The sequence below is a fragment of the Callithrix jacchus genome, chromosome 5 (assembly GCF_049354715.1).
Source record: "Callithrix jacchus isolate 240 chromosome 5, calJac240_pri, whole genome shotgun sequence".
Lineage (NCBI taxonomy): Eukaryota > Metazoa > Chordata > Mammalia > Primates > Cebidae > Callithrix > Callithrix jacchus.
Window position 1 is genome coordinate 158842295 of NC_133506.1, and position 26893 is coordinate 158869187.

General features: G+C 36.8%; 1 protein-coding gene across 2 annotated transcripts in view; it reads left to right on the forward strand.

The window, feature by feature from the left end:
* The first annotated feature begins 1701 nt into the window (after positions 1–1701).
* COG6 (component of oligomeric golgi complex 6) overlaps positions 1702–26893 on the forward strand; it is a 98953-nt gene continuing 73761 nt past the window's right edge. Inside the window, exons 1-4 of one of the 2 annotated variants that reach the window (XM_035302529.3) lie at positions 1702–2653; positions 9304–9447; positions 10709–10780; positions 15278–15336. In XM_035302529.3, coding sequence (XP_035158420.1) covers positions 9307–9447; positions 10709–10780; positions 15278–15336 — 272 coding nt within the window. In that variant the 5' untranslated portion in view covers positions 1702–2653; positions 9304–9306. The remainder of the gene's footprint in view (positions 2654–9303; positions 9448–10708; positions 10781–15277; positions 15337–26893) is intronic. The other variant, XM_002806886.6, reaches the window with a different exon arrangement.

Sequence of the window (26893 nt, forward strand, 5' to 3'; positions counted from 1 at the left end):
TGTATTTTTTTTTTAAGAGACAGAGTCTCGCTATGTTGCCCAGGGTAGTCTTTAACTCCTGAACTCAAGTGATCCCCCTGCCTAAGCCTCCCAAACTGCTGGGAATACAGGTGTGAGCCACCACACTTGGCCTAAAAAACAGCTTTGAGATGTAATTTGCAATGCCATACGATTCATTCATTTAAAGTGTACAGTTCAGTGGTTTTTAGTATATTTACAGAGTTGTGCAACCATCACCACAATTTAGCTTTAGGGTATTTTCATCTCTCCAAAACCTAACCTGTACCATGAACTGATACCACTAATCTACTTACTATCTCTATGGATTTACCTATTTGGGAGATTTCACATAAAAAAGTCAAACAATATGTGATATTTCATGACCCCTCCTGACTTGGCATGTTACCATTGTCATTCCTTTTAACTGTACATTTTGGCAAACTCTGTGTTATATTATTATTTTGTATAGTCAAGATTCATGTGGATATATACACTTAGGTACACCTTTGATATTTTAATCTTGGTTACACTGAACTTAAATTTATCTGTTAAAGAGATAAATCTTACAATGTTGAGTCTTCCTGTTGAAGAGATTGATACGTTTTTTCATTGATTTAAGTTTTATGTTCTCCCAGTAGCACTTTAAAATTTTCTTCATCTAGTTTCTCTGTATTTTTTAATTAAATTCATACCTATTGTTTCTTTTTGTATATTTTTTTCTTTTGGATAGTTGAAACTTTTCTTTATTAGAGTAGAGATGAGTGGTTTTGTCAGTGCTTTCTTTATGTGACCTGTATAATAGGTAATTTTCCCTTAAGTCTGATATACAATATAACTATGTATATAGATATATATGAAACAAGGAAAATTTATGACAAGAGCCAAATAGTGTTTCTTACAAAAAAGCCCAGTGATTTTATTTTTATCCAAATTTTAAAAACTGAAAAAAGAAAGGAGAAAAACCAATGATGTTTGTTTTCCAAAGTTTTCTGGGAAGTTTTCTCATCTTGTTTTTTCTTCTCCATTACTTTACAGCTACATGGGCTCTGCTCCATGTGTGTTAGAGCCAAGTTCATCTTGCTTTGAGGACTTTCTTCTACCTGGCAATGATTTCTCCTCACATTCTGATTCTCTTTCAAATCTCAGTTTAAATGTCAACTCCCTTCCAAGCCTCCCTGAGTGAAGTGGACCTTTTCCACCATTTGCTTTCACTGTACTTCCTGCCCTGAGCGCTCATCACGACCTAATAACATCTATAAACAACTTTGTCAGTCTCAGACACAACGTAGATTCTCTAGTGCCCACCAGAGCACCTGGCGCATACTATGCCTTCAATAAATACTTTTCAAAAAAAGGAATTCAGATAAGGCAAATTTAAACTTTCAGTTAACTTACACTGAATGTATATGCCAGGCCCAAGTCTTGTTGAATTTTACATACTTCACGTAGCTAGTGACATCTAGTTAGCTCAGAAGGTCGCAGATTCAAAATTCCACAGTCATTTCTAATGCTATAAAATTTCTCCTCCCACTTGAGAGTCTTGTCCCGCCCCCGGTGTCTTCTCCACCCGTCGAGCTTCTGGGAGCCCAGGCAGGGTTACCCGGTGGAGCCTTCCGGGGCCGAAGCGCATGCGCAGCCGATCTGCACATGCGCAGCCGATCTGCACATGCGCAATACTCGCGCTGTCGCCGCGATCCCGGCCTGGCTGAGGTGGCAGGGGGCGGGACGCGCTGCGTTATGGCAGAGGGCAGTGGGGAAGTGGTCGCAGTGTCGGCGACTGGGGCTGCGAACGGCCTCAACAATGGGGCAGGCGGGACCTCGGCGACGACCAACAACCCGCTGTCGCGCAAGCTGCATAAGATCCTGGAGACGCGGCTGGATAACGACAAGGTAGCCGGGGCTGGCGGGGCCGGGGTCACAGGTTCCCGCGAGACTCAGCCTGGCTGGGGGCGTCGTCCATCAGGGACCCACCGCCGTCTCCCTCGTCTCTGCTGCAGAGGGAGCCGCGAGTGACCCTAGACCTGCGGGCTCTGCCGCGCTGCGGGCGCCGCGCGGGTGAGAAGGGGGATCCCAGCAACCTCCGGAAAAGCGAAGGGGTTTCCTGGGCGTTCTCTCCACTTGAAAAGGTGCCTTAAAGACTCTCTGGATGGGATGGGTGAACGGTGGCGCCTGGAAAAGAGCCCTCCAAGCATCCCTGGAGGCAGGCGTTTGGCGGTGTGAGCTGACAGGAGAGCACCCGACGCGGTAGGAAATAGATGCAAAGAGCAGATTGCAGGGTAAGGCCGCCCGAATGGGGGCCAGGGGACCTGGGGAGCAGTGGTAGGCGGAAGGGAGCGTTTCCACCGACAAGTGGCAGCAGCTGCAATCGCTTGCAGCGCTGAAGAACTACCTTGGCCTGTGGCTGAAATGAACTCATATCTACTGGATTTAGTTGTCAGCTAAGCACTGGTTATGATTGTGGGCTCAGGCCGTATTTCTTTGGAAGATGAACTGTCCGCATGCTTTAAGTACCTCCTGAAACTTAAATTGGACTGTGTACACTCCTCACATACCTAGCTATCTCTTCTCTTCTGTCACCCCGTGTCGCCAGGTAAATTGGTCATGACGGTGTAACGTAAAGAAGAACGTATGTCAAAATGAGAGAGTTTTATAGGTAAATACGAAAATAAGCTATCAATACAAATTGGACTCTTCTGTGTAAAAAAATGACATTGCAATGTAATCGATAAGAAAGAAGGGCTCTAGGGCCACCGCTTATTAGACAGAACCACTACATTTGTGCATTATGATTTCCGTAAGCCCCTTAGTTAATCTCAGCTTCTGTTTAGGAGTGGGGAATACTGCTAGTAAGTTTCTCATGGTCGTTATTTGAGAACTCAGTGAGAGACTCTAGGTGAAGTCCTTTGCAGAGTGCCTGGCCCTTACTGTTTCTTAACAAATATTAATTTTATCGTAAAATTTATGAAGTGTTTAATGTGCCTCATATTGATATTATAGCATTTAAGACTGCTACTCAGATGTAGATAACATGGCCCTCTGATTACCATGAGGAAAATAAGGCATGAAGAGTGCGCAGCTCGGTTGTCAATAGCTAGTAACTGGTGGAACTGTGATCTGCATCTGAGTCTGTGTGATTTCGTTCATTCAGCATTACTGACCACTTCTTTGAACCAGACCTTAGGCATTTCAAGGCTGTGGTCGAAAGAAACTGCTTTACTTTATGGGTTTTTTTTTTTTTTTTTTTAGGTACAGTAAGTATTTATAGTTGTAAACATATTTTGGCTTCCTCTTAAATATTAAATTGAATTTATATAATAGCTTTACTATTTTTGTCAGTCCAGCCAGTATTTCAAAATAACATAACAAACATGAAAGGATAAGCCTACTGGAATATACAGTAGTGGAGGTGTAGAAATGTATATCTGCAGAACTTAGGGTACTGTGGGGATGTCCTGGACTTGGTTCTTGGCTCTCTCCTCCATCCATGTTCTCTCTGTAAGAAAAATCTTTTGCTTTCATGGTTTTAAATAGTAAAAAGCATGATTACTCTCAAATTTATAACTCTGTTTCTGACCTCAGTCATAAATCCACTGAGGTCCAGATTTGTAGAATCAGTTGTCTATATTATACCTCCAATCAGATATGATTGACATCCTAGAACTTAACAGGGGTGGAACTCTTGACTTTTCCCTAAACTGGTTCCACTGTCACTAGAGAACATCATCAGGGCAGGGCACAGTGGCTCATGCCTGTATTCCCAGCACTGGGAGGCCGAGGCAGGGGGATCACAAGGTCAAGAGATCAAGACCATCCTAGCAACATGGTGAAACCCCGTCTCTACTAAAAATACAAAAATTAGCTGGATGTGGTGTGGACCTGTAGTCCCAGCTATTCAGGAGGCTGAGGCAGGAGAATCGCTTGAACCCGGGAGGTGGATGTTGCAGCGAGCCGAAGTTGTGCCACCGCACACCAGCCTGGCGACAGAGCGAGACTCTGTCTCAAAAAAAAAAAAAAAAAATAGAACATCACTATTTACCCAATCAAACAAGAAGCATATAAGTAGTTTTGGATTCTTGACACTTTTTAAAAAATATCTCCTGTCAGATCCATAAACATATCCTATAGGTTCTACTTTGAAAAAAAATGTTTGGAATAGCTTTTTTTTTTTTTTTTTAAACAAATCTCACTCTGTCTCAGGCTAGAGTCCAATGGAGAGAACAAGCCTTTACTGCAGCCTTGACCTGTGGTCTCAGGTGATCCTCCTGCCACAGCCTCCCAGGTAGCTGGGCCTACAGGCACATGCCATCACACCTGGCTACGTTTTTATAGAGATAGGGGGTCTCACTATGTTATCCAGGCTGGTCTTGAACTCCTGGCCTCAAGCGATCTTCCCACCTTGACCTCCCACACATCTGGGATTACAGATGTAAGCCACGGTGCTGTGTTTTGGAGTATCTCTTTTTCATTTGTACTACTGACATCTTGGTCTAAGCCACTATCAAATCGTACTTGGATTATTTTAGTTTTTTTCTCTTACCTGCCTCCTTTCTTGCACCCCGCTACCATTCATTTTCCTTACAAAGTTGGAATATAAATCCGTATTCATTACTCCCCTGCCTAATACCGTAATAATTTCTCATAGCTTCAGTCATAACTTCCTTCTATCACTTAGGGCCTTTGTACTCACTGTTTGTTCTGTCTGAAGAAGGCTTTGTCCCCATGACTAACTGTGCCTCCCATTCGGCCTCAGTTCGAAGTCACCTCAGAGAGGCATTCCCCTTTAAGTTCCTCCAAGTTCTGCTTCCATTTATTCAGTTCCTAGCCTGGAGGCTTGCAGTACTTACTCTTCAATAGATCCTTTCAGAGATAGTCAATGTATACATTACGTATGTGTAAATAGGTATATGCAAGTAAGTATGCATGTATATATTCCTTTTAAGCTTTTACCTATTGGTATCATAACTATTTCTATGCTTTGATGTTTCACCTACCGTATGTCAAAACTCATACCATGTAAGTGCATAAATTTTTTTTTGTAGTTGGATATATCATAATTTATTTAACCAATCCCTTAGAAATGGACATTTAAATTATCTCTAGTCTTTGCAATTCCAAACAATTCTGCAATGAATAATCTTGTTTATATAACATTTTATACAAGTAAGTGTGCCCTTATTGTGTCCAGGAAATAAGTATGTTTCAGTAATTTGAAGGTCATTCAATATTTTTCGGATTTTTTTTTTTAATTTGTATTTGGGCTCTGGGTTACGTGTGCATGTCCTGCATCCTGCAGGATTGTTGTATAGGTACATACATACCACAGTGGTTTGCTGTCTCCAATTTCCCTGACAGTCGCCTACATCAGGCATTTCTCCTGGTGTTATCCCTCCCCATCCTTCCCTCCCCACTCCCGCTGTACCCCTCCCTTCCCCCGCCCTGCCTAGCCCTGTGAGTGTTGTTCCCTTCCCTGTGCCCAAGTGTTCTCATTGTTCATCACCTGCCTATAAGTGAAAACATGCGGTGTTTGGTTTTCTGTTCTTGTGTCAGTTTGCTGAGAATGATGGTTTCTAGGTTCATCCATGTCTCTACAAAGGACACGAACTCATCATTTTTTATGGCTGTGTAGTATTCCATGGTGTATATGTGCCACATTTTTTTTTGGTCCAGTCTATCATCGTTGGGAATTTCGGTTGGTTCCAGGTCTTTGCTACTGTAAACAGTGCTACAATGAACATATGTGTGCATGTGTCTTTATGATAGGACAATTTATAAGCCCTTGGGTATATACCCAGTAATGGGATTTCCCGGTCAAATGGAATTTCTATTTCTAGATCCTTGAGGAATTGCCACATTGTCTTCCACAATGGTTGAACTAATTGACACTCCCACCAGCAGTGTAAAAGTGTACTGTTTTCTCCACATCCTCTCCAGCATCTGTTGTCTCCAGATTTTTTTAATGATTGCCATTCTAACTGGCATGAGATGGTATCTCAATGTGGTTTTGATTTGCATTTCTCTAATGACCAGTGATGATGAGCATTTTTTCATGTTTGTTGGCCTCATATATGTCTTCTTTTGAAAAGTGTCTGTTCATATCCTTCACCCACTTTTGAATGGGTTTGTTTGTTTTTTTCTTGTAAATCCGCTTTAGTTCTTTGTAGGTTCTGGATATTAGCCCTTTGTCTGATGGGTAGATTGCAAAAAATTTTTCCCATTCTGTTGGTTGCCAGTTTACTGATTATTTCTTTTGCTGTGCAGAATCTTTTAAGTTTAATTGGGTCCCATTTGTCTATTTTGGCTTTTGTTGCCACTGCTTTTGGTGTTTTCGTCATGAAGTCCTTGCCTGTGCCTATGTCCTGAATGGTTTTGCCTAGGTTTTCTTCTAGGGTTTTTATGGTGTTAGTTCTTATGTTTAAATCTTTAATCCATCTGGAGTTAATTTTTGTATAAGGTGTAAGGAAGGGGTCCAGTTTCAGCTTCCTGCCTATGGCTAGCCAGTTTTCCCAACACCATTTATTAAATAGAGAATCCTTTCCCTATTGCTTTTGTCCAGTTTGTCAAATATCAGATGGTTGTAGATGTGTAGCATTGCTTCCGAGGCCTCTGTTCTGTTCCATTGGTCTATATCTCTGTTTTGGTACCAGTACCATGCCGTTTTGATTACTGTAGCCTTGTAGTGTAGTTTGAAGTCAGGTAGCATGATGCCTCCAGCTTTGTTCTTTTTGCTTAGGGTTGTCTTGGCTATATATGCTCTCTTTTGGTTCCATATGAAGTTTAAAGTGTTTTTTTTTTTTCCAGTTCTGTGAAGATCAATGGTAGCTTGATGGGGATAGCATTGAATCTATAAATTAATTTGGGCAGTATGGCCATTTTCATGATATTGATTCTTGTTAACCATGAGCATGGAATGTTTCTCCATCTGTTTGTGTCCTCTCTTATTTCCTTGATCAGTGGTTTGCCATTCTCCTTGAAGAGATCTTTTACCTCTCTTTTTTTTGTTCTCCATTTGCTTGGTAAATCTTCTTCCATCCCTTTATTTTGAGTCTGTGTGAGTCTTTGCATGTGAGATGGGTCTCCTGAATACAGCATACCAAATGGGTCTTGACTTTTTATCCTGTTTGCCAGTCTGTGACTTTTGATTGGGGCATTTAGGCCATTTACATTCAATGTTAATACTGTTATGTTTGAATCTGATGCTGCCCTTTTGTTACTGGCTCTTTGTTTTTACTGTTAATTGACGTGGCTACTTCATTGTGTCGTTATTCTTTACCATTTGGTACGTTTTTGCAGTGGCTGGTCCTGGTTGTTCCTTTCCGTGTTTACTGCTTCCTTCAGTGGCTCCTGTCAGGCAGGTCTTGTGGTGACAAAATCTCTCAGCGATTACTCGTCTGTAAAGGATTTTATTTCTCCTTCACGTATGAAGCTTAGTTTGGCCAGATATGAAATTCTGGGTTAAAGTTCTTTTCTTTAAAGATGTTGAGTATTGGCCCCCACTCCCTTCTAGCTTGCAGGGTTTCTGCTGAGAGATCCGCTGTGAGTCTGATGGTCTTTCCTTTCTTGCAGGGTTTCTGCTGAGAGATCCGCTGTGAGTCTGATGGTCTTTCCTTTCTTGCAGGGTTTCTGCTGAGAGATCTGCTGTGAGTCTGATGGTCTTTCCTTTGTGGGTCACTTGACCTTTCTCTCTTGCTGCTCTTAGGATTTTTTTCCTTCATTTCAACCTTGGTGAATCTGACAACTATGTGCCTTGGGGTTGCTCTTCTTGAGGAGTATCTTTGTGGTGTTCTCTGTATTTCCTGGATTTGAATGTTGGCCTACCTTGTTAGGTTGGGAAAGTTCTCTTGGATAATATCTTGAAGAGTGTTTTCCAACTTGGATTCATTATCCCCGTCACATTCAGATACGCAGATCAAGTGTAGATTAGGTCTTTTCACATAATTCCATAGTTCTTGGAGGCTTTGTTCATTTTTTTCACTCTTTTTTCTCTAATCTTGCCTTCTCATTTTGTTTCATTGATGTGATATTTCATCTCTGATATCCTTTCTTCTGCTTGATCAATTCAAATGTTGAAACTTGTGTATGCCTCATGAAGTTCTCCTGCTGTATTTTTCAGCTCCATCAAGTCGCTTATGTTCTTCTCTAACTAAGCTGGTTAAAAATTCTAGTTAGCATTTAGTCTAACTTTTTTTTCAAGATTCTTAGTTTCTTTGCATTGGGTTAGAACGTGGTCTTTTAACTCAGAGAATTTTGTTGTTACCTACCTTCTGAAGCCTGCTTCTGTCAATTCGTCAGATTCATTCTCTTTTTTTGTTCCCTTGATGGTGAGGAGTTGTGATCCCTGGGAGGAGAAGAGGTGTTCTGTTCTTTGATGGTTTCATCCTTTTTGCGCTGTTTTTTTCCCATCTTCCTGGATTTATCTACCTTTAATCTTTGAAGTTGGTGATTTCAGGAGGAGTCTCTGAGTGACTTTTTTCTGTTGAGGTTGTAGCTGTATCTTTTTTGGCTTGTAGAGGGCGTTGCTGGGCTCTCCCGGGTTCAGTCAGGTTGTTGGGTGGGTGGTCCTTCCCTGGAGTTTGTTTGCAGGTGAGATCGGCCCCGCCTTCCCAATGGCGTCTCTCCTTCCCCAGCTGGATCTTCCTGGTTGGTGTCAAGCTGGTGTTTTTGCTGCCAAGCTCTCTAGCGAGGGCTTCAGTTTGAGTTCCGTGGAGGTGGGGCCTGCCAAGCTTATGGTCTGTTTCCCTGCTTTCAACTCTGCCTCCCTCTGTGGGACGGTCCCTCCCGCTGGCGTTAGTCCAAACTCCCGCCCAGGTCCCTGGAACAACTTGGTGCACTGGGCAGTAGCCGCTGCTCAAATTTGCATTGACTACCCACGTTGCCCCACTGTCTGGCAGGGCTCTCGTGGACCGTGGGTTGCAGGAGGGATGAGTTAAGCACAGGATCTGAAACGAAGCACCTAGGGGGTTAAGTCCCTCGGTTTCAGGTGGGGACGCGTCCACCCCCCACCCCCTCCTGTCTTGATTTGCCCCCAGGCAGCTCTCGCCCTGTGACTCCTTCCCAGGGCCTAATTTCAGTGCCTTATCAGTCCCACAGAAACGAACCCAGCACCTCGTTTGGAATTGTGAAGTCCTCTAGCCCTCTGCGTCTTGTTTGCTGGGAGCTGCATTCCGATGCTGGCTTCTTTAGGCCATCTGTTTGGATTGTTTAATAAAAAATCATTTGAAAATGATTTCATTACATTTTGTCTTGAGATTTGGAAAACATTTAAAAATTAGTTTCAGTAACTTTCTTGTGTTACTAATTGTGTAGGAGATGTTAGAAGCTCTCAAGGCACTTTCAACCTTTTTTGTTGAAAATACTCTGCGGACTCGAAGAAATTTACGTGGAGATATTGAACGTAAAAGTTTAGCCATCAATGAAGAATTTGTAAGCATTTTCAAGGAAGTGAAGGAGGTACGTAAGCCCTTTTCACTTAGCTTATATTGAGAACTTACTCTATGCATGGCTCTGTGCTATATATTTTTTTGAATTAGGTTGAAATTTTTGCTATATATCATAGTATATGTATATACTATGCCTAAACAGAAAACTTAGCTAATGTCTCTTGTTGCATCTGGGTCTTTATTTGTATTAATGTGTAACTTCCACAAATATTAGTTCTTAGAAAGTTATAACATTATTCTAGAAGATTATCTTAGGAACTTTAGCTTTTTTTAACAAAAAAATTAACATTTCCCTGAATGGCTTTCCAATAGAAATATCCCCCTTTCTTGGATAACAACTTTTCTGTTGGAGATTAATTAGAATTGAGTTATTTTACTGTATCCTAAAATATGAAAATATCAGATTAAGATCAGTAACTTCAGTGTATTAATAATGATTCATCACACTTGTGAGTGTAGTCCACTCACCATAGGGTGAAATAAATTTTATTTATATCTTACTTATGTAATATTTTATTAACTATTAATATATTATAATAATATATTTCTGTGTGAGTTATAGAAGTGTTATACATGGTTTCAATGAGTGTTTAATAAAAATAGATTGCTTTTAATAACTTGATAGGTTTTTATTGACTGAAGACTAATAATTTAGGAATTTTTTTTTTTAATTACATTGGAAATGGAAACTTGCTCTGTTGCCCAGGCTGGAGTGCAGTGGCTGTTCTCAGGTATGATCATAGTACACTACAGCCTTGAACTCCTGGGCTCAAGCAATTCTTCCACCTCAGCCTCCAAGTAACTGGGACTGCAGGTGCATGCCACCATGCCTGGCTTTTTAAATACCATTCCTGCTAAAAGGAACAATCTTATCAGTATCAGAATGCAAAGATGCTATCTGAGACTACTGGATAAATGTCAAAAGGACTTTGAAGCTAATGTGAAGAGGATTCTACTGGCCAAAGATAGGACTATTTGATGGTCAGTAAATACCTACAATTGAATAACACTAAGAATAAAGACGTATTCATTTTTACAAAGCGTTTGCCATTTTCCTGTGATCGTATTCTCTGAAAGGAATGGACTGTTTTCTTTATATTTTTTTCTAACACTAGATGTTATTCTTTTTAATAATTTCCAATTTTAAATATGGGATCTCTTGTCATGCCTTGACAAAAAAAAAATTATGGAACGAAAATAAAGATTTAGCTAAGAGAAGAGAATCTTCTTTCTGTATCAAAGATGTTTGATGTTACTTTTCTCCTTTTCAGGAGCTTGAAAGCATAAGTGAAGATGTTCAAGCAATGAGCAGCTGTTGTCAAGATATGACAAGTCGCCTGCAGGTATTGTCTAATGCTAGATTTTGACATAGTTTCTGCTAATGAAGTCAACTTTCAGATATTATTAGGTCTACAAAATGTATGTGTAGCTAATCCATCATGTCCTGTGGGAAATTTGGATATAAATATAATGCTTATTCTTTAAAATGGTAGATATCTTTGTGTTTCTTTGGACAATGATTTATTAATATTGTTCAATTAACTTTAGAGTCTTTATATTTTGGTCTAGCCAGTACAGAGGTAACTATACAGAATTTTGATAAACCTTTTAATTCCATAATATTCTGGAAATCTGGGAGGAATGATTTTTTTAGTAAGAAGCCTTAAGAATAATTTCACTAAAGCTGTGCCTTATAAAGACCCAGCTTACTTCTGACTTACGCATGGCCTAAACAAAGTCTCTGAAAATATGTATTATTTTAGGTCTTTTTATTAAAACAGTCCTAATCTTATAATTTGGCGTCAGAATCAGCATTTGACTTAATTCCCCTCATTCATCTGGTTTTGGAATAGTGCATAGAACAGTTTCCTCCTAAGGGAGGATTGATTATGTCTACTACCTTCACATTTTAACGGCAAGCTTTTATCTCTAAGAGTCTCCTGGAACCATTGGCATCAATAGTGATTCTGGGAAGGATCATTAATCTATGCATAGTCTACAGATTAATCACAGGACACTTGTAGCATCAGTTTGCAGGACTAGTTTATTTCTTGTTTCTCCAAAATTTTGTCTTTTCTGGTCTTGTCTAAATTTTGATATTCTTACTAACCTATTAGATATTATTGGCAGACTTATTGTCTCTTAGTCCAATCTTTAGATATTTGTTAATTTGACAATATTTAAATAATTGTATAATATATACTAATTATTTTTGCCATTTCACATTTTTGGCGCATATTTACTTTGTTCCTCCGTGGCTGATTTTGTTTTTCCCTTCTTTTTCTTTAACTTTCTTTTTTCCTTTTCTCATCTTTTAGCTTCCATGACTTAATGACTTTTCTCAAATTATACTTTATAAGATTTTTTATATTGTACTTTGGTGTTTTTTAAGTAATATTATGCTTTGTTAGATTACTTGGCTTCCGATTTTTAGTGGTAGTATCTCTTATTTTTTAATTTGTACTTTATATTTTTATACTTTTCATCATAGTGAGTTTTAAATGTAATAAGATCATAGTATTTTTATTCTTCGTGCTATTTCGTTTATAAGTATTTTAAATTACAACCCAAGTGTCTCCTTTTGTTTTGTCCTTTGTATTTTCTTTTTTTTTTTTTTTTTGATAGGAGAGTCTTGCTCTATCCTCAGTGGCATGATCTTGGCTCACTACAACCTCCACCTTCTGGGTTCAAGCAGTTCTCCTGCCTCAGTCTACCAGATAGCTGGGATTGCAGGCACCTGACACCAGGCCCAGCTAATTTTTGTAGTTTTAGTAGAGATGGGATTTCTCCGTGTTGTCTAGGCTGGTCTCAAACTCCAGACCTCAAGTGATCCACCTACCTCAGCCTCCCAAAGTGCTGGGATTACAGGCATGAGCCACCGCACCCGGCCAGTCCTTTATATTTTCTTTGCACCTACCTCACATCCTATTTTTTCTTCTTTGGTGGCATAGGCCTATTTTCTTTCTTTTATCAGATCACCTTTATTGAGGAATAATGTATGAATGGTAATAAACTGCCTCCATTCAAAGTGTTCAAACTGAAAGTTTTGACAGTTTTATACACCTGTGAAACCACCACCACAATCAAGACACAGAACATTTTCATCACCTACAAGATTCTCTCATAGGTTTTTAATTGAATATTTAAATTATTTGATACTGCCTGTTGTTTACATTCGTTTTTGATCCACATATTATTTCTAATAGTAGGAGGTCCCTGATTTTGAAAGTTTTGTTTATTCCTTCAGATTTTTCTTAAAGCTAATTTATTTGGATATAGTACTATTGGAATTCTAATAGTATATGTTCATAATATCAACTCTAAAGTGTTTAAGTTATTTATTCATAAAGAAAGTATTTCTTAGAGTATCCTCACTCTTCCTTTTTCTTATAGAATGTTGTTATAATGATTCATTTAATTATTTAATATTTTCTGAAATGCTTTGACTGTAGTACCTTTTAGAAATTGTTAGAAAACATTTAAAATGTAATCAGTAGCTTTATATGTGTTATTGTTTATTCCTTTGTGATTTTGCTTGGATAAATTACATTTAGATGCATATGTTTATTATTAATTGAAAAATAATCATCTTTAACATTTATAAAATTGAAGATAATGATCTTCATTAATATTATTAAATATTACTTTGGAATCCTTACCATAGCTTATAAATGAAGAAATCAAGAAATATGCAAAAAAATTTGTAAATTTTTATTATGTAACATTGTGTTAAAGTATCATATTTCACTGATTAATAAATGGTGTTGATTGTAAGGTGCACCCTCAATAATGACTGGACTAAAAAGCTAGTAAACGCTTTCTGATATTGACTTCATGAAGTGTTCTTTTTTTCAGAAATATTAAAATGTAAATATATCTTTGACTTGAGGGGATACTATATTTTAAAAATTGTATAAGGCAGGAATGTACAAGGGTGGAAATGGAACTTTAAAGCTTAAGAAGTATAAGCATTTGAAAAAGTTGTTGGCAGTCTAATAATTCTGCAAGATTACCTTAGGAACTCTCATGTTGAACACCATTCCTTAAAAGTCAGTGAGATAGCCGGATGTGGTGGCTCACACTTGTACTTTCAGCATTTTGGGATGCTGAGGCAGAAGGATCCTTTATGATCAGACTGGGCAATATAGCAAGACCCCATCTCTACCCAAAGCTTTTAAAAAGTTAGCCAAGCATGGTGGCACATGCCTATAGTCCTAGCTATTCTAGAGGCTTAGGTGGGAGGATTGCTTGGACCCAGGAGGTCAAGGCTGCAGTGACTCAAGATTGCACCACACACTCCAGGCTAGACGACAGAGTGAGACCCTGTCTCTTAAAAAAAAAGACATAATTGATATGCAGAATTATGTAGGTTCAAATCCATTGTCTTAAGCAATCTGTTTCCTAGGAACTTACACTCAAAATAGCTTCATTTGAGGTGGCGATCAGACTCTTATTGACAGGATTCCTAGAAAGCAGTAACACAAAGAATTTCCCTCACAGTTTGAAAACTGAGTTTGTAGAGGATTAGGCCTCTAAGAACCCAGAACTGGAGGTGTCTAGGTCTAAGGCAGCTCTAGAAAGAACCCTTAGCAGCAGAAGCTTGCTTCTTTATTACCGTGTTCAAACACGAGAATGACCCCGTTTCTTCAGGTATTTGCTCTGGCATTTTCTCTTTAACAGGCTGATCTTCTATTTTTTGCTAGTTTGCTTTACTAGTGACTTAACTTATGCATCTTTCGGGCTCATTTAATACTCCTTCAAGGCCTGGACCCTATTTCTCTACCTTCCTCATGACTGTTTGCTTCTCTTCTCATCGTTTACTGCCTTACTTATGTAATATTCCCTCGTTCAGGTCTTTGAGAGAATCTCATTTGCTACACACTTGTCTTTTTTTTTTTTTGAGACGGAGTTTCGCTCTTGTTACCCAGGCTGGAGTGCAATGGCGCGATCTCGGCTCACCGCACCCTCCGCCTCCTGGGTTCAGGCAATTCTCCTGCCTCAGCCTCCTGAGTAGCTGGGATTACAGGCACGCGCCACCATGCCCAGCTAATTTTTGTATTTTTAGTAGAGACGGGGTTTCACCATCTTGACCAGGTTGGTCTCGATCTCTCGACCTCGTGATCCACCCGCCTCGGCCTCCCAAAGTGCTGGGACTACAGGCGTGAGCTACCACACCCGGCCACACTTGCCTTTTTTTTTAAAGCCACTTCATGAATGTTTTCTAATCTTTGGAGAAAATGCTTTTTTAATCGACTTTGCGCTCTTGTTCCTTTCAACCCTGGCTTAAGAAAGGGATCATTGCTTAGAATGAAAGTTGGTTAGGTACAGCCTTGTGTCCTTTAGATGGTACTAGCCCTGATCCTCACCAAAACCTTATATGGCAGGTAGTTAGTGTATTACAACTCTCAAACTTTTACCTCCATCTTACACATTTCTATTAAGCTCACTAGCATTTCAGTGACTTAGTTAACAACCCCGTGTAGAGGTCTCGTGGTATCTCAGTTCAACATGTCCATAATTGCGGTCATGTTCTTTATTCTTAACTTGTTCTTTCAGTGCTTCTGTTGCACTAAAACACTTGATGAACTATTAAGTTCCTTAGCATCTGAATCCCTTTTTCTTTCTTGTAAGCCTTCGCATTATTGTGTCTATTAAGAATGAGTGTGTTCCTGCTAGTAAAGTAGTGGCTGAGCATCTACATATTTCATTTTCTTACGCTTTTCTTTTGAATTTCATAGAGTGATCTCATTTAAGTCTAAATTTCAGTAAGGGGTAGTATTTGTCTTCTAAAATACCATAAAATTGGAATGTACTTATATTCGATATGTTTATAATTTTAGGCAGCAAAGGAACAGACTCAAGATTTAATAGTAAAAACCACTAAGCTTCAATCTGAAAGGTAAGTTTGTGTTTTTACAGCCACCTTTTCAATAATTTGGAGATTGGATTTAAAGAAAATTATAACTCAATCAAAATTAAAGCAGAATAATAAAAAATATGGTTCATAAGGTCCTAAGCTATTATATTGTCCCATAGTCATTTAAGCGTAAAGTCAGTAGTTTAGGAGCATTAAATTTGATATTGAGGTTGAGAGATTATTCCTTTTTTGGAATAGAAGTGATGATGTATTGTTACTGTTTGCTGTGGATTTGAGAAATGATTGCTTTTTAAAATGTAAGTGTTTTCATATTTAATAGTTTTATTACTATTTTTTCACAATCATTGTCTTTTATTTTTAAGCTGGGATTTATCTGCTCTAGTATAATTAAAAGTTAATTGTATAAATTCTCCTTGTAGTTTATACAATAGGTATACTATTGGTTGATTGAATGAGTGCATAAAGGTGAGTACAATATGGGTTTGTGTAAAGTGTTGTGTTTAATATTGCTAAAACTCATTAACAATCCATCTCTCATGTGTGCAGTAGTACAGAGGGGGAGAAGCATTGTATTATGATGCAGTATACCTGTCTCCTTCTCAGTAGTTGGGTACATCACTTAAACCTTGTAGTATTCTAGGTATGTCATCAGTAATATGGAGATATTACCACTTTAACTGCTCATTTTGGGGCAGGTGAATATACTACAGTATGGTCCACAGGTCATCAAACTATGGCCACAGGCCAAATCCAGCTCACTACCTGCTTTGTGAATCCAGTTTTATTGGAACACAGCTATGGTTGTGTTTACATGCTGTCTCTGGCTGCTTTCACCATACTGTAGCAGAGTTGTGTGGTTACAATGGAGAACATATGTGCCTTACAAAGGCACATAAAAAATATGTACTATCAAGATTTTTACAGAAAAAGTCTGTGACTCCTGATCCAACTGGTGTGTTTTGTAGTTCAGGTCAAGATCAATGGGTTCCAAATTATGATTTACCTATCATTGTTATTGTTTAAGTAGATCATAACCAGCCTTAAAAAATAAATTAGGATAAAATAAAACAGAAAATACTTTGGGTAGCTGGGCATGATGGTGGTGCACACCTGAAGTCCCAGCTATTCAGGAGGTTGAGGTGGGAAGATCATTTGAGTTCAAGGTTGCAGTGAGCTATGATGCTGCCACTGTACTCCAGTCTGGGTGACAGAGTGAGACCCTGTATCTTAAAAATAAATAAGTAAAAATAATTTGGGTGAATATTATTTTCTGAAGCCTTTCTTTCTGTTTCTGGTAATGGTTTTAAATGGTTTAATATTATGGGTCATAGTCAAGAGTTTGAAAAATACTGCCCTAGACCCATGGCAAGTGCATGACCCCCAACTCCTTAGTTTCACATCCATCGATCTTGACATTCTTTTATATTGAGTCCTTCACCCTTCTTAACACAGTTCTCTTCAGACTAAGATTGATGAATGGCAAATTATAAAGGGCGAGTAGGTGTAAATTTACTTGTATAAGAGGATATCATGCGTCTTAGGGCTGCAAAGAACTCAGAGATCAACTGGAACGATCCATTGCAGTTAAAATGGTAACCAGTGTAATTTACTTTTCTATCTTATAAAAACATGCAGAAAATGTGATATGATCAGCAAAATAAAATATATGTACCAATATTATTTTTAAAATACCATCTTTAATAGCACAGAAGAAGCAAGCATTTTCTTTACACAAATAGGAAACACATTGTTGGGTACTGGGGCATGTACCTTGTCTTAGACCTGCGGCTTTCAAACTAGGTCATCAAACCTTAGGGTGTCTTTGTAAGAAGTAGAAGGGTGACAGAGTTTTGGAGGTCACATTTTCTCACTCTAATTTTAGTTAGAGCAATTTCACTTTTACTCATTTAATATAATAGGATTCTATGTAAGATTTTGTTTGAAAAAAGGGTTTGACAGCAGGAAAATATAAAAATATTGCCCAATTTTTAAGACCAGTTGAAAGATAGAATACCAAATAAAATGGTCTCTTGATTTTATTCTTCGTGCCAGAGAAAAATCGTAAAAAAACGAAGTATCAAAGCTTTATAAAAGCTTAATCATAATTTCATGCATTTATATCTCCATTTTTTTACTAGTTACTGTCTCTTTCGCTAAAATCCACTTTCAGTTATTTTGTGATTTCTACAAGCCAAAATGAGAGCAGGTTGATGTCTTTCTCAGATTTATAGAATTGGAAATTGCCCAGATAGAAATTAATTTTAGGAAGTCTGGCCTTAAATTCTCTTTTATCTTCTGGATATTGTCCTTCTGTATTTTATCACTGGATAAACAGTTGTGCCCTCACATTGGTGGTTAACTACTTGATGTTGACCTGTAAGTCAGTTTCTAGTACTTTTCAGAGCACCTTCAATCCAATCCTTCTATGTTTAACATTTAATCAAAGAGTTGAGAGTATATATAGACAACTTACTTGGAAAATTGTGAGTGACACAAACAATGGAATGTTAAGTGTAAGATTTCAACAGAATCAAGCTCTTAAGAAAAAACGGGGCTGGGCAAGAGGGTGAATAGGATTATAAAAGGCCTCAAAAAATGATGTAGGTTAAGAAAAACCAGAACTGTTTATTTAGAAGTGTAGGACTAAGAGGGACATGATGGCTCTCTTCAAATATTTGGTGATCTTTCCTGTTTAAAAAACGGCTAAATTTTATTATGTATTGCTGCTGAGTTTGAACTACGTTTTAAAGGAGAAATCTACCAGTGGCAAATTTTGACTTATGATAAGCAAGAATTTTTTATCCCTTAGGATTTGAACAACTAGTTCTTCAAAGCTTTTTTGTTTAAATCACTGGAAGTATTTAGTCTGATATTAGGTGTCATTGGAGCTCTTTTATTTCAGTTTTCCTTTCTAATCTTTTATGTTACCATTCCTGTATCCCACACCTTATTCCAGTAAACATAAGAACCACCAAGGAGCTTGATAAAATGGTAAGTTTTGGCCTCCATCCTCAGAGAATCTGACTGAACAAAGTAAACTCTTGTGTTTTTTGATTAATGACTCAGTAAATCTTGATTCAGGCTCAGGATTCTGCCCTTTTAGCTGTATTCCAGGTATTTTTATGCAATGGTCCAGAGACTAATTTGAAAGGCCTGGCCTTAGACAAAATATTATTCATATTTTTTTGTGTGGTATTTCCCTCTCCCCCCACCTTAATTCTCTCATCTCCTTGAAAACACATTTTAACTTTTTAAAAGTTAATCTTTTTTTGAGATAATTATAGATTCACATGCAGTTGTAAGAAATAATACAGAGATCCAAGGTAGTCTTTACCTTGTTTCTGCCAAAGGTAACATTTTACAGAGCTATACTATGGTACCACAACTAGGATAATTACCTTGATACGATCTACCTGTCTTGTTCAGATTTTGCAGTTTTACTTGTCCTCACTGGTGTGCGTATTTATTTTCATACATTTTATTTTATCATGTGTAGATTCCTGAATGCACCACCATAGTCACGATATATTACAGTTCCATCACCACAAATAACTCCCCTGTGGGTGGGTAGACAGTGGTGAGAAAAGTTGTAGACTAAGCCCATGTGAGGCATGGTTGACCCTGCGAAGCAGCCAGCTCTGTAGGAAAGGCAATGTTAAATTTTTTTTTTTATCAGAATTAAGCCTGTGCCTTCACCATGCAATTAGATTGCGTTTTATATTATAATAGTTCTTTTGAAAGAAAAGTTTTGTAGAAAAACATTCCCTATTAGAGACCTTGATGTGAATTTTTCTCTTAAGTTAATGCTGAACACAAAAACAAACATTATTTTAATGAAAATTGCGACTAAAACCAAGATAACAGCTCAGCAATCCTGTATGCAAAGCTTATTTAAGCTTTTCCTGTTCTCAGGAACTTTGTTTTCCATCGTTAGTGTAATATGTATTACAGCTGTTTACAATTGTTGATTTGATTGTCTTTTTTTCTCCTAAACCATGAGCTCCTTGAGAACAGTGACAATTTCTTATGCTCTTTTTTTGTATTTGCAGTGCCTGGTATTTTACAGATTCAATAAGCAATTTTTAGTAAATGAATATGGAAAGCAACTATAAGGTCAGGAAAGGAATATAAAGTGAAAACTGAAGAATAAGCATTGTATATTGAAGCCTGTAATATGGGGCTCTAAATAATGTATACAGGAGACAATATTAGAACATTGTGCTTCTGTTCATGTATTCTCAAAACTATTTAAGCACGGTTTATATTTATTATTTTAGTAAGCCTGTGGAAGTGTTTTGGGCTGATATGCTTTTGGGAAGTGAAAATTCATGACATTCTAGTATCCCAAGAGCTATAGATATGATGTGCCAAGTGAACATTTGTGTGAATATACTTTAGGAAAATTGCATAGCAGAAATTATGATAACCAGCCTCTAGGGGCTGGCAGGGAGTTGTTTTTTCATTTTAAAATATTATCTTTTTAACAAGAAACTTCATGAAACACGAAGATAGCTTTAGAAGTGGAAATACTATGGGATTGCTTGAGTAATATATTCTTATTCAGACAAATGTATAAATGATATGACTATTTTTCCAACTGGGTTGGAAGGCGGGCGGTCATCACAGCTCACACGCTGCAATTGGTAAAGCTCAGTGTTGCATTCTCTTCACAGGACTGCAGCTTGCATTTCCCTTTAATATTTCATTGGTAGTCAGAAGTGGGCTTTATTGATGGTCAGGAAAGGCTGTGTGTACATGAACATACCTTTGTATTTTTTAAATACTACTGAAATCACTATTAAATTTTTATTATCTCTTATAAGATTCATCTCTGAACTCAGAAAAATCATCTCTGGAGAATGTTTATGTGTGTTTATTTTTTTAAGTTCAATATGTGAAAATGGAAAGAATGTAGGAATTAAGACAAAAACCTGAATTTTAATCAAAACCTTGGGTAAGAGATTATTAGATTTTTTATTTTGTACAGTTATTTCTTAACTTCCCTTAGCCCGAGTTTCTATGTCTGAAAGAAGGAAGGGAAAAATAGCTATGTCATGGGATTTTTGAGTTGACTAAATGTTTTATGTAAGTTGCTGAACACACTGCATGACATACATTAAAGAATGTTACCTCTTCCTACTCCTCCCCTTTTATTGGACAAAGAAATCTATGTTACACATCTTATTTCTGCTTTTGCTCTGGCGACTAGGAAGCTTAGAGCTGCTATTTTGTGCTTCATTGCAATAGCTTTCCTCAGCTGTATTTACTTTCTCAGCCTTTCCCTTTATTTCTTACTATTTTAGTTTTTAATAGTTTTAATTAACTTTAATTACATTGTAAACTACATTAACTCAGGTTTTGAAATTGATGGCATAAAAATATAAAACTTTATCTTGGATAAATGGTTTTATATTGCATGGAAAAATATTTTGCAGAAGCATTACCTAATAAAAGGTTAGGGGAAAGCAGGGGAACATCACATCTCCTTCCTTCTTTCTTCCTCTCTCATTTGTACATAGTAGCAATATCTGAATGATCCAAAAGAAGGTATTACCAGTGACATGCTGGGGTCTAGCTCAGACAAACTAAAATAATTTTATTTCAGTCACATATATTGGACTGGAAATGAAAATTTAAGGGTAAGGCATAGTATGGCTTATACCTTTCTTGTGATTATGAGGAACATGCTCTCAGGGAAACAGTATCAGGAAAAATTTGGAAATAATCTTTGGAAGTAAGTATTTTAAAAATTGGGTTTGGAGATGGATGGATTTTTTTTTTAATGAAAATTTTGTCTAATTGAATTTTCCCCACCAATACAAAAGAACTCCCCCCCCTTTTTTTGTGGACACACTTCATTTAAAGTGGCTTTTGCTGTTTATTTCCTGATTTCACTGCATTTATTGACTAGACAGACTTTTTCTACATTCTCGTTCATTCTACCTAGAATTCCATCTCCCAAAATTCACTTGTTGAAAACTCAATTGCCCTTTAAGATTCCATCTGTTGTTTATGCCCATCAGATATTTCAGAATATTTTAGAAAAATTCAGGATTTTAGGCTATCGTGAGTGTATGTGTGTGTCACATGTGCATGTACATGTTCCTATATATGTATGTACATATATATGTTTCAAAGAAACTTTCTTACTTTGAAAAATACTTCAGCTTATAGGAAATTTATTCACTTTTGTACTTTAAAGTTTTATTATCTAGCTGTTTTCCATGTTCACCCAGGAACCTTTACTCAGTCACCAGAAAAAAAAATTAGTTTCTTCTTTGTACTCCCACAACACATTATTCTTCTAGCAGTTATCTTCTGCCCCTTAATTTCTAAACGCTTGCTGGACATTACCGTCTTTGACTATGTTAACTGGATAGCAAAGGCAGTGTATTAATGCTCTTTGTACCCACTTTTTTCTACACAGAAAACTTATCAATTGAATATATCTACAAGGTTATTTTAACATTTTAAATAATTATTACTGATATTGCCTGTTGACATTTAAGACTCTTACTTTATAAGAGTAATAGCAATTGTGCTTATACTTAACTAAATGTTATTAAGGACCGAAAGTATTAAGCTGGAAGAGTGTATTAGATGCCTCAAGCTGTATTTTGTACAGTTACAATAATACATGTAATTGTACATGCAATAATACATGTAAAGTTTCAAAGGTAGAACCTTTTTTGTTTATTGTAAAAGCATCTTTGTTGAGATATAATTCACATATCATAAAACTGAAGTATATAATTTACGGTTTTTAGTATATTCAAAGAATTGTGCAACCATCATTATGATCATAAGTTACAACATTTTCACTATCCCAGAAAGAAAACTCATGCCCATTAGTAGTCATCCAGGCCTTAGTCAACCATTAGTCTACTCTTTGCCTCTCTAGATTTGCCTATTCTGGATCTTTCATGCAAATAAGATCATACAATATGTGGCCATTTTTGGCTAGCTTCCTCCACATAGCATAAATACTTTTAAGATTCATCCATGTTACTTCAACCTTTTTATGGCTGAATAGTGTTCCATTGTATAGGTACACCACATCTTGTTCACCGTTCACTAGTTGATAGCCATTTGCGTTATTTCTACTATTTAGCTGTTGCAAATAATGCTTCTGTAAATATATGTTTACAGGTTTTTCTTGGGCATACGTTTTATTACTTTTATGTATATGCTTAGGGTTAGAATTGCTGGATAGTGTATGATAACTCTTTGTTTAACTGTTTGGGGAACTGCCACACTGTTTCCAAAGAAGCCGCACAGTTTTACATTTCAACAGTAACATGAGGATTCCAATTTCTGCATGTCTTTGTTCTTAATCTGTCACTTTGATGATAGCCATGCCACTGGGTATGAAGTACTAGTCATTGTGCTTTAGATTTGCATTTTTCTAATGACTAATGTTGTCAAACATCTTTTTATTGTTTATTGGTATTTGCACATTTTCTTTGGAGAATGTCTGTTTATGTTTTTTGCCCATTTTTTTATTTAGGTTATTTGTGTTTTTATTTATTGGTTGTAAAAGTTCTTAATATATTCTGGATATAGGTTTGTTAGCAGACAGATTATGTGCAACTATTTTCTCTCATTCTGTGGGTTATATTCACTTTGTTGATATCATTTATAGCACAAACGTTTTAAATTTTGATGTAGCTCAGTTTTATCTTTTTTGTCATTTGTACATGCTTTATTTTTCAGTATATTTTTATGTTGAAGTTGTTTTGTCTACTCGTTTTAAAATGCTAAGATCAAAATTGAGAAATTTATCAGGTTTTAAAATCATGGCATGATACTGGAAATGCTGACAAGTGAACAACCACATTATAGGATTTTTATCTCTATTGAGTTTTAACCAGTGTTTAAAAAATGTTTAACTTTCAGTTTGATACTTTATAGAAACTTAAAGTGGAAAGTGTCTTTTTTTTCTATTTTAGAACTGAAAAATATTGTAGAAACACTTTTTCTTAAGATTGTAATTGACAACCAGATTCTTTTTTTTTTTTTTGAGACAGAGTCTCGCTCTTGTCACCCAGGCTGGAGTGCAATGGCGCGATCTTGGCTCACCGCAACCTCCGCCTCCCGGGATCAGGCAGTTCTCCTGCCTCAGCCTCCCGAGTGACAACCAGATTCTTTAAGATTTTGTCAAACAGGTTATTTCACTTATCTTTCCACTGTATAAATTAGGTAAAAGGAATCTCTTAAGTGTAAAAAACTGCCTTTTCTTCTTTCAATTTTTATTCTTTAACTTTTTTTTGACATAATGATAATATAAATCTATTGTATAAAATTTAAGAAAAATTAAAATTAGCTATAACTTCACCACTCGGATATAACCACAATTAATGTTGTGGTGTATTTCCTTCCAGAGTGAGTATGTGTTTGTGTTGTTAATATTTTACCTTTTTCACTTAATATTTTACGTGCATTTTTCTATGATTTTTTGTTTCAAGTGGATCGTTTTTAGAAGTGTACTGAAGTTTAATGCCTACATTTTTCTTGAAAAAGGTAATAACAATTTCTACTTTCATTCTGTGTCTATTTTATTGAACCCTTATCAGCATTAAGTATCATCATTAAAAACTTTGCCAATATAGATGAAAAATATCACATCATTTTAATTTACGTATCGTTGAATAGTGATGAATCGACATGTTTCTCATTTTGTTTTGCCTTTTATATTTCTTTTTTTTCAGTTTATATCTTATGTTCATTAAAAAAATTATTTTGAAATTATTTGGTGTAGGTGAACCTAAAGGTAGAATTAAAATATGACAGAGGTATGTTTTCAAGAAAAAGAAAAGTACCACAAGATTCACAAATCATATTTGGGGATGATTTGAAGGAGTCATGAAGTAGTTTGTTTATTTTAAATACTTACATGATATATGACTGGGTATACTGAAAATTGATGTATGTGTGTTTGTATACAGTAGTTCCCAACCTTGTCTATGGTTTTGCTTTGCATGGTTTCCATTACTTATGACCAACTGCAGTCTGAAAGTAATAAATGGAAAATTTCAGAAATAAGCAATTTATAAGTTTTAAATTATATACCATTTTGAGTAGCATAATGAAATCTCAAGTGGTTGGCTCCCACTTTGGTGGGACATGAATCATCCCTTTTTCTAACGTGTGATGCTATATATATGTCACCACCCAGTAGTCACTTAGTAGCCGTCTCAGTTATCAGATCAAAAAACAGTATGTGGAGGGTTTGGTACTATCAGTAGTTTCAGGCATCCACTGTGGGGTCTTGGACTGTATCCTCCGATGACAAGACGGGACTATTGTAGTTCTTAAAAATAAGTGGGTATGCCTATAAATACTTTCTTGTAACTTTTTGTACCTATCAAATGCCTTATAGATCATTTTATGGCAGCACATGTAGATCTACCTCAGTTTTATCTACTACATATTTTTCCATAGTATATATTTCACATGTTGATTTATTATTTAACATATTTATATAATATACAGTGATTGCTTGAACATAATCTCAAATGCTCTGGAAGATATGTTTTGTATGAATATGTATTTCATATACTTTATATGCTTAGGCATTAAAAGCCCTCAAAAAGTTCCATCCGTTGATGTCAAGTAATGACAAGGTCTGTGTCATAAAGTGCTTTTTGTCACACTGGTCTCTGGTGTAGGCCTTATATGTTTTAAGTCTCCAGTAGTGTTATTTGAATGAGTGAATTCCCAAACCAAATCACTGGGCCATGTAACAATATATTCCTCTCAGAATAGTTGTGAAAATTTACCTGGAAAGAATACATGTGGTAAAACTAGAGTAATATGATATTTAACAATATATTAGAATTTCTTCTGTCATTATTTTTAAAGTTCTCATCTTGATATATCAAACCCTTGTTTTAGTATTGTACCCATTATAAAAATATTTTTGCACCATCTCCTCTGTAGCTATATATAGAGCCTATGTTTCAGTCTTTATATCATGACTGATTTTTAGATCCAGTCAGCCACAGCATTTGGAATCAATTGTAATGATTAAGGGTTTTCATCAAGGTGGGTAACACTTGTTTTGATTAAAACAAAATGAAACTATAAACTCAAATTTTCCTTTGTGCCTAATAAATTGATTCTAACGATAGATCCGAAAAAGCCCCCAAAAACATTTTTTTTGAAATAATTTGCATAGTCTCAAGGAATTTCATGAAATTGTATAATTACTTTAAATTCTTTAGGATAATGACTGGAACTTTTTTTTGAGACAGAGTCTTGCTCTGTCGCCCAGGCTGGAATACAGTTGCACGATCTTGGCTTATTGCAACCTCTGCCTCCTGGGTACAAGCAGTTCCCTGCCTTAGCCTCCCAAGTAGCTGGGATTACAGGCTCCTGCCACCGTGCCTGGCTAATTTTTGTATTTTTCATAGTGACGGGGTTTCACCATCTTAGCCAGGCTGGTCTTGAACTCCTGACCTCGTGTTCTGCCCACCTCGGCCTCCCAAAGTGCTGGGGTTACAGGTGTGAGCCACCATGCCTGGCCAATAACTGGAAATTTTAAAAGTATAAAACAAAACCTGTTAAGGTAATTCTTTAAGCTTTTTAAAATTCATTTTTAATTTTTACTTGACATATAATGATTATATATATTTATAGGGTACAGTGTAATGTTTCAAGGTAATTACCATATCTATTAACTTTAAACGTTTTTCATTTCTTTGTGGTTACAATATTCAAACTCTTTGCTCTCCTGAAATACCACTGCATTGTTATTTGCTGTATTCACCCAAGTGTATGATAGAACATCAGAACTTACTCTTCCTAACTGTAACTTTGTACTCGTTGACCAATCTCTTCCTGTCCCCTATCCCCACTATCTTCCCCAACCTCTGGTAACCATTACTGTACTCTCTACTTCTATGAAGTCAACTTTTTTAGGTTCCACATATGATATGAGTGGGATCAAGTGGTGTTCATCTCTCTGTGCCTGGCTTCCTTCACTTAATATGATGTCCTCCAGATTCATCCATGTTGCTACAAATGACAGGATTTCATTCTGTTTTATGGCTGAATGGTATTGAATTGTATGTGTATACACACACACACACACATTTACTTTATCTGTTCTTCTGTACATGGGCATTTAGGTTGATTTCATATCTTGGCTATTGTAAATAGCACTGCAATAAACATGGGAGCGCGGCTGTTTCTTTGACATACTGATATCATTTCCTTGCATATATACCCAGTAATGGTATTGCTGGATCAAATGATAGGTTTTGGTTTTTTGAGGAACCCCCACACTATTTTCCATAATGGCCATACTGATTTACATTCCCACCAACAGTGTGTAAGATTTCTTGTTTCTCTGCATTTTTGCTGCATTTGTTGTTTTTTTTCTTTCTGGAAATAGCCATTCTAGTTGGGGAGAGGTGATATTGTGGTTTTCATTTGTGTTTCCCTGGTGATTAGCAATGTTGATTTTTTTCATATATTCATTGCCATTTGTCTGTGTTCTTTTGAGAAATGTTTATTTAGGTTTTTCGCCCATTTTTAAGTCAGATTTGTTGTTGCTGTTGTTTAATTTTTTGAGTTT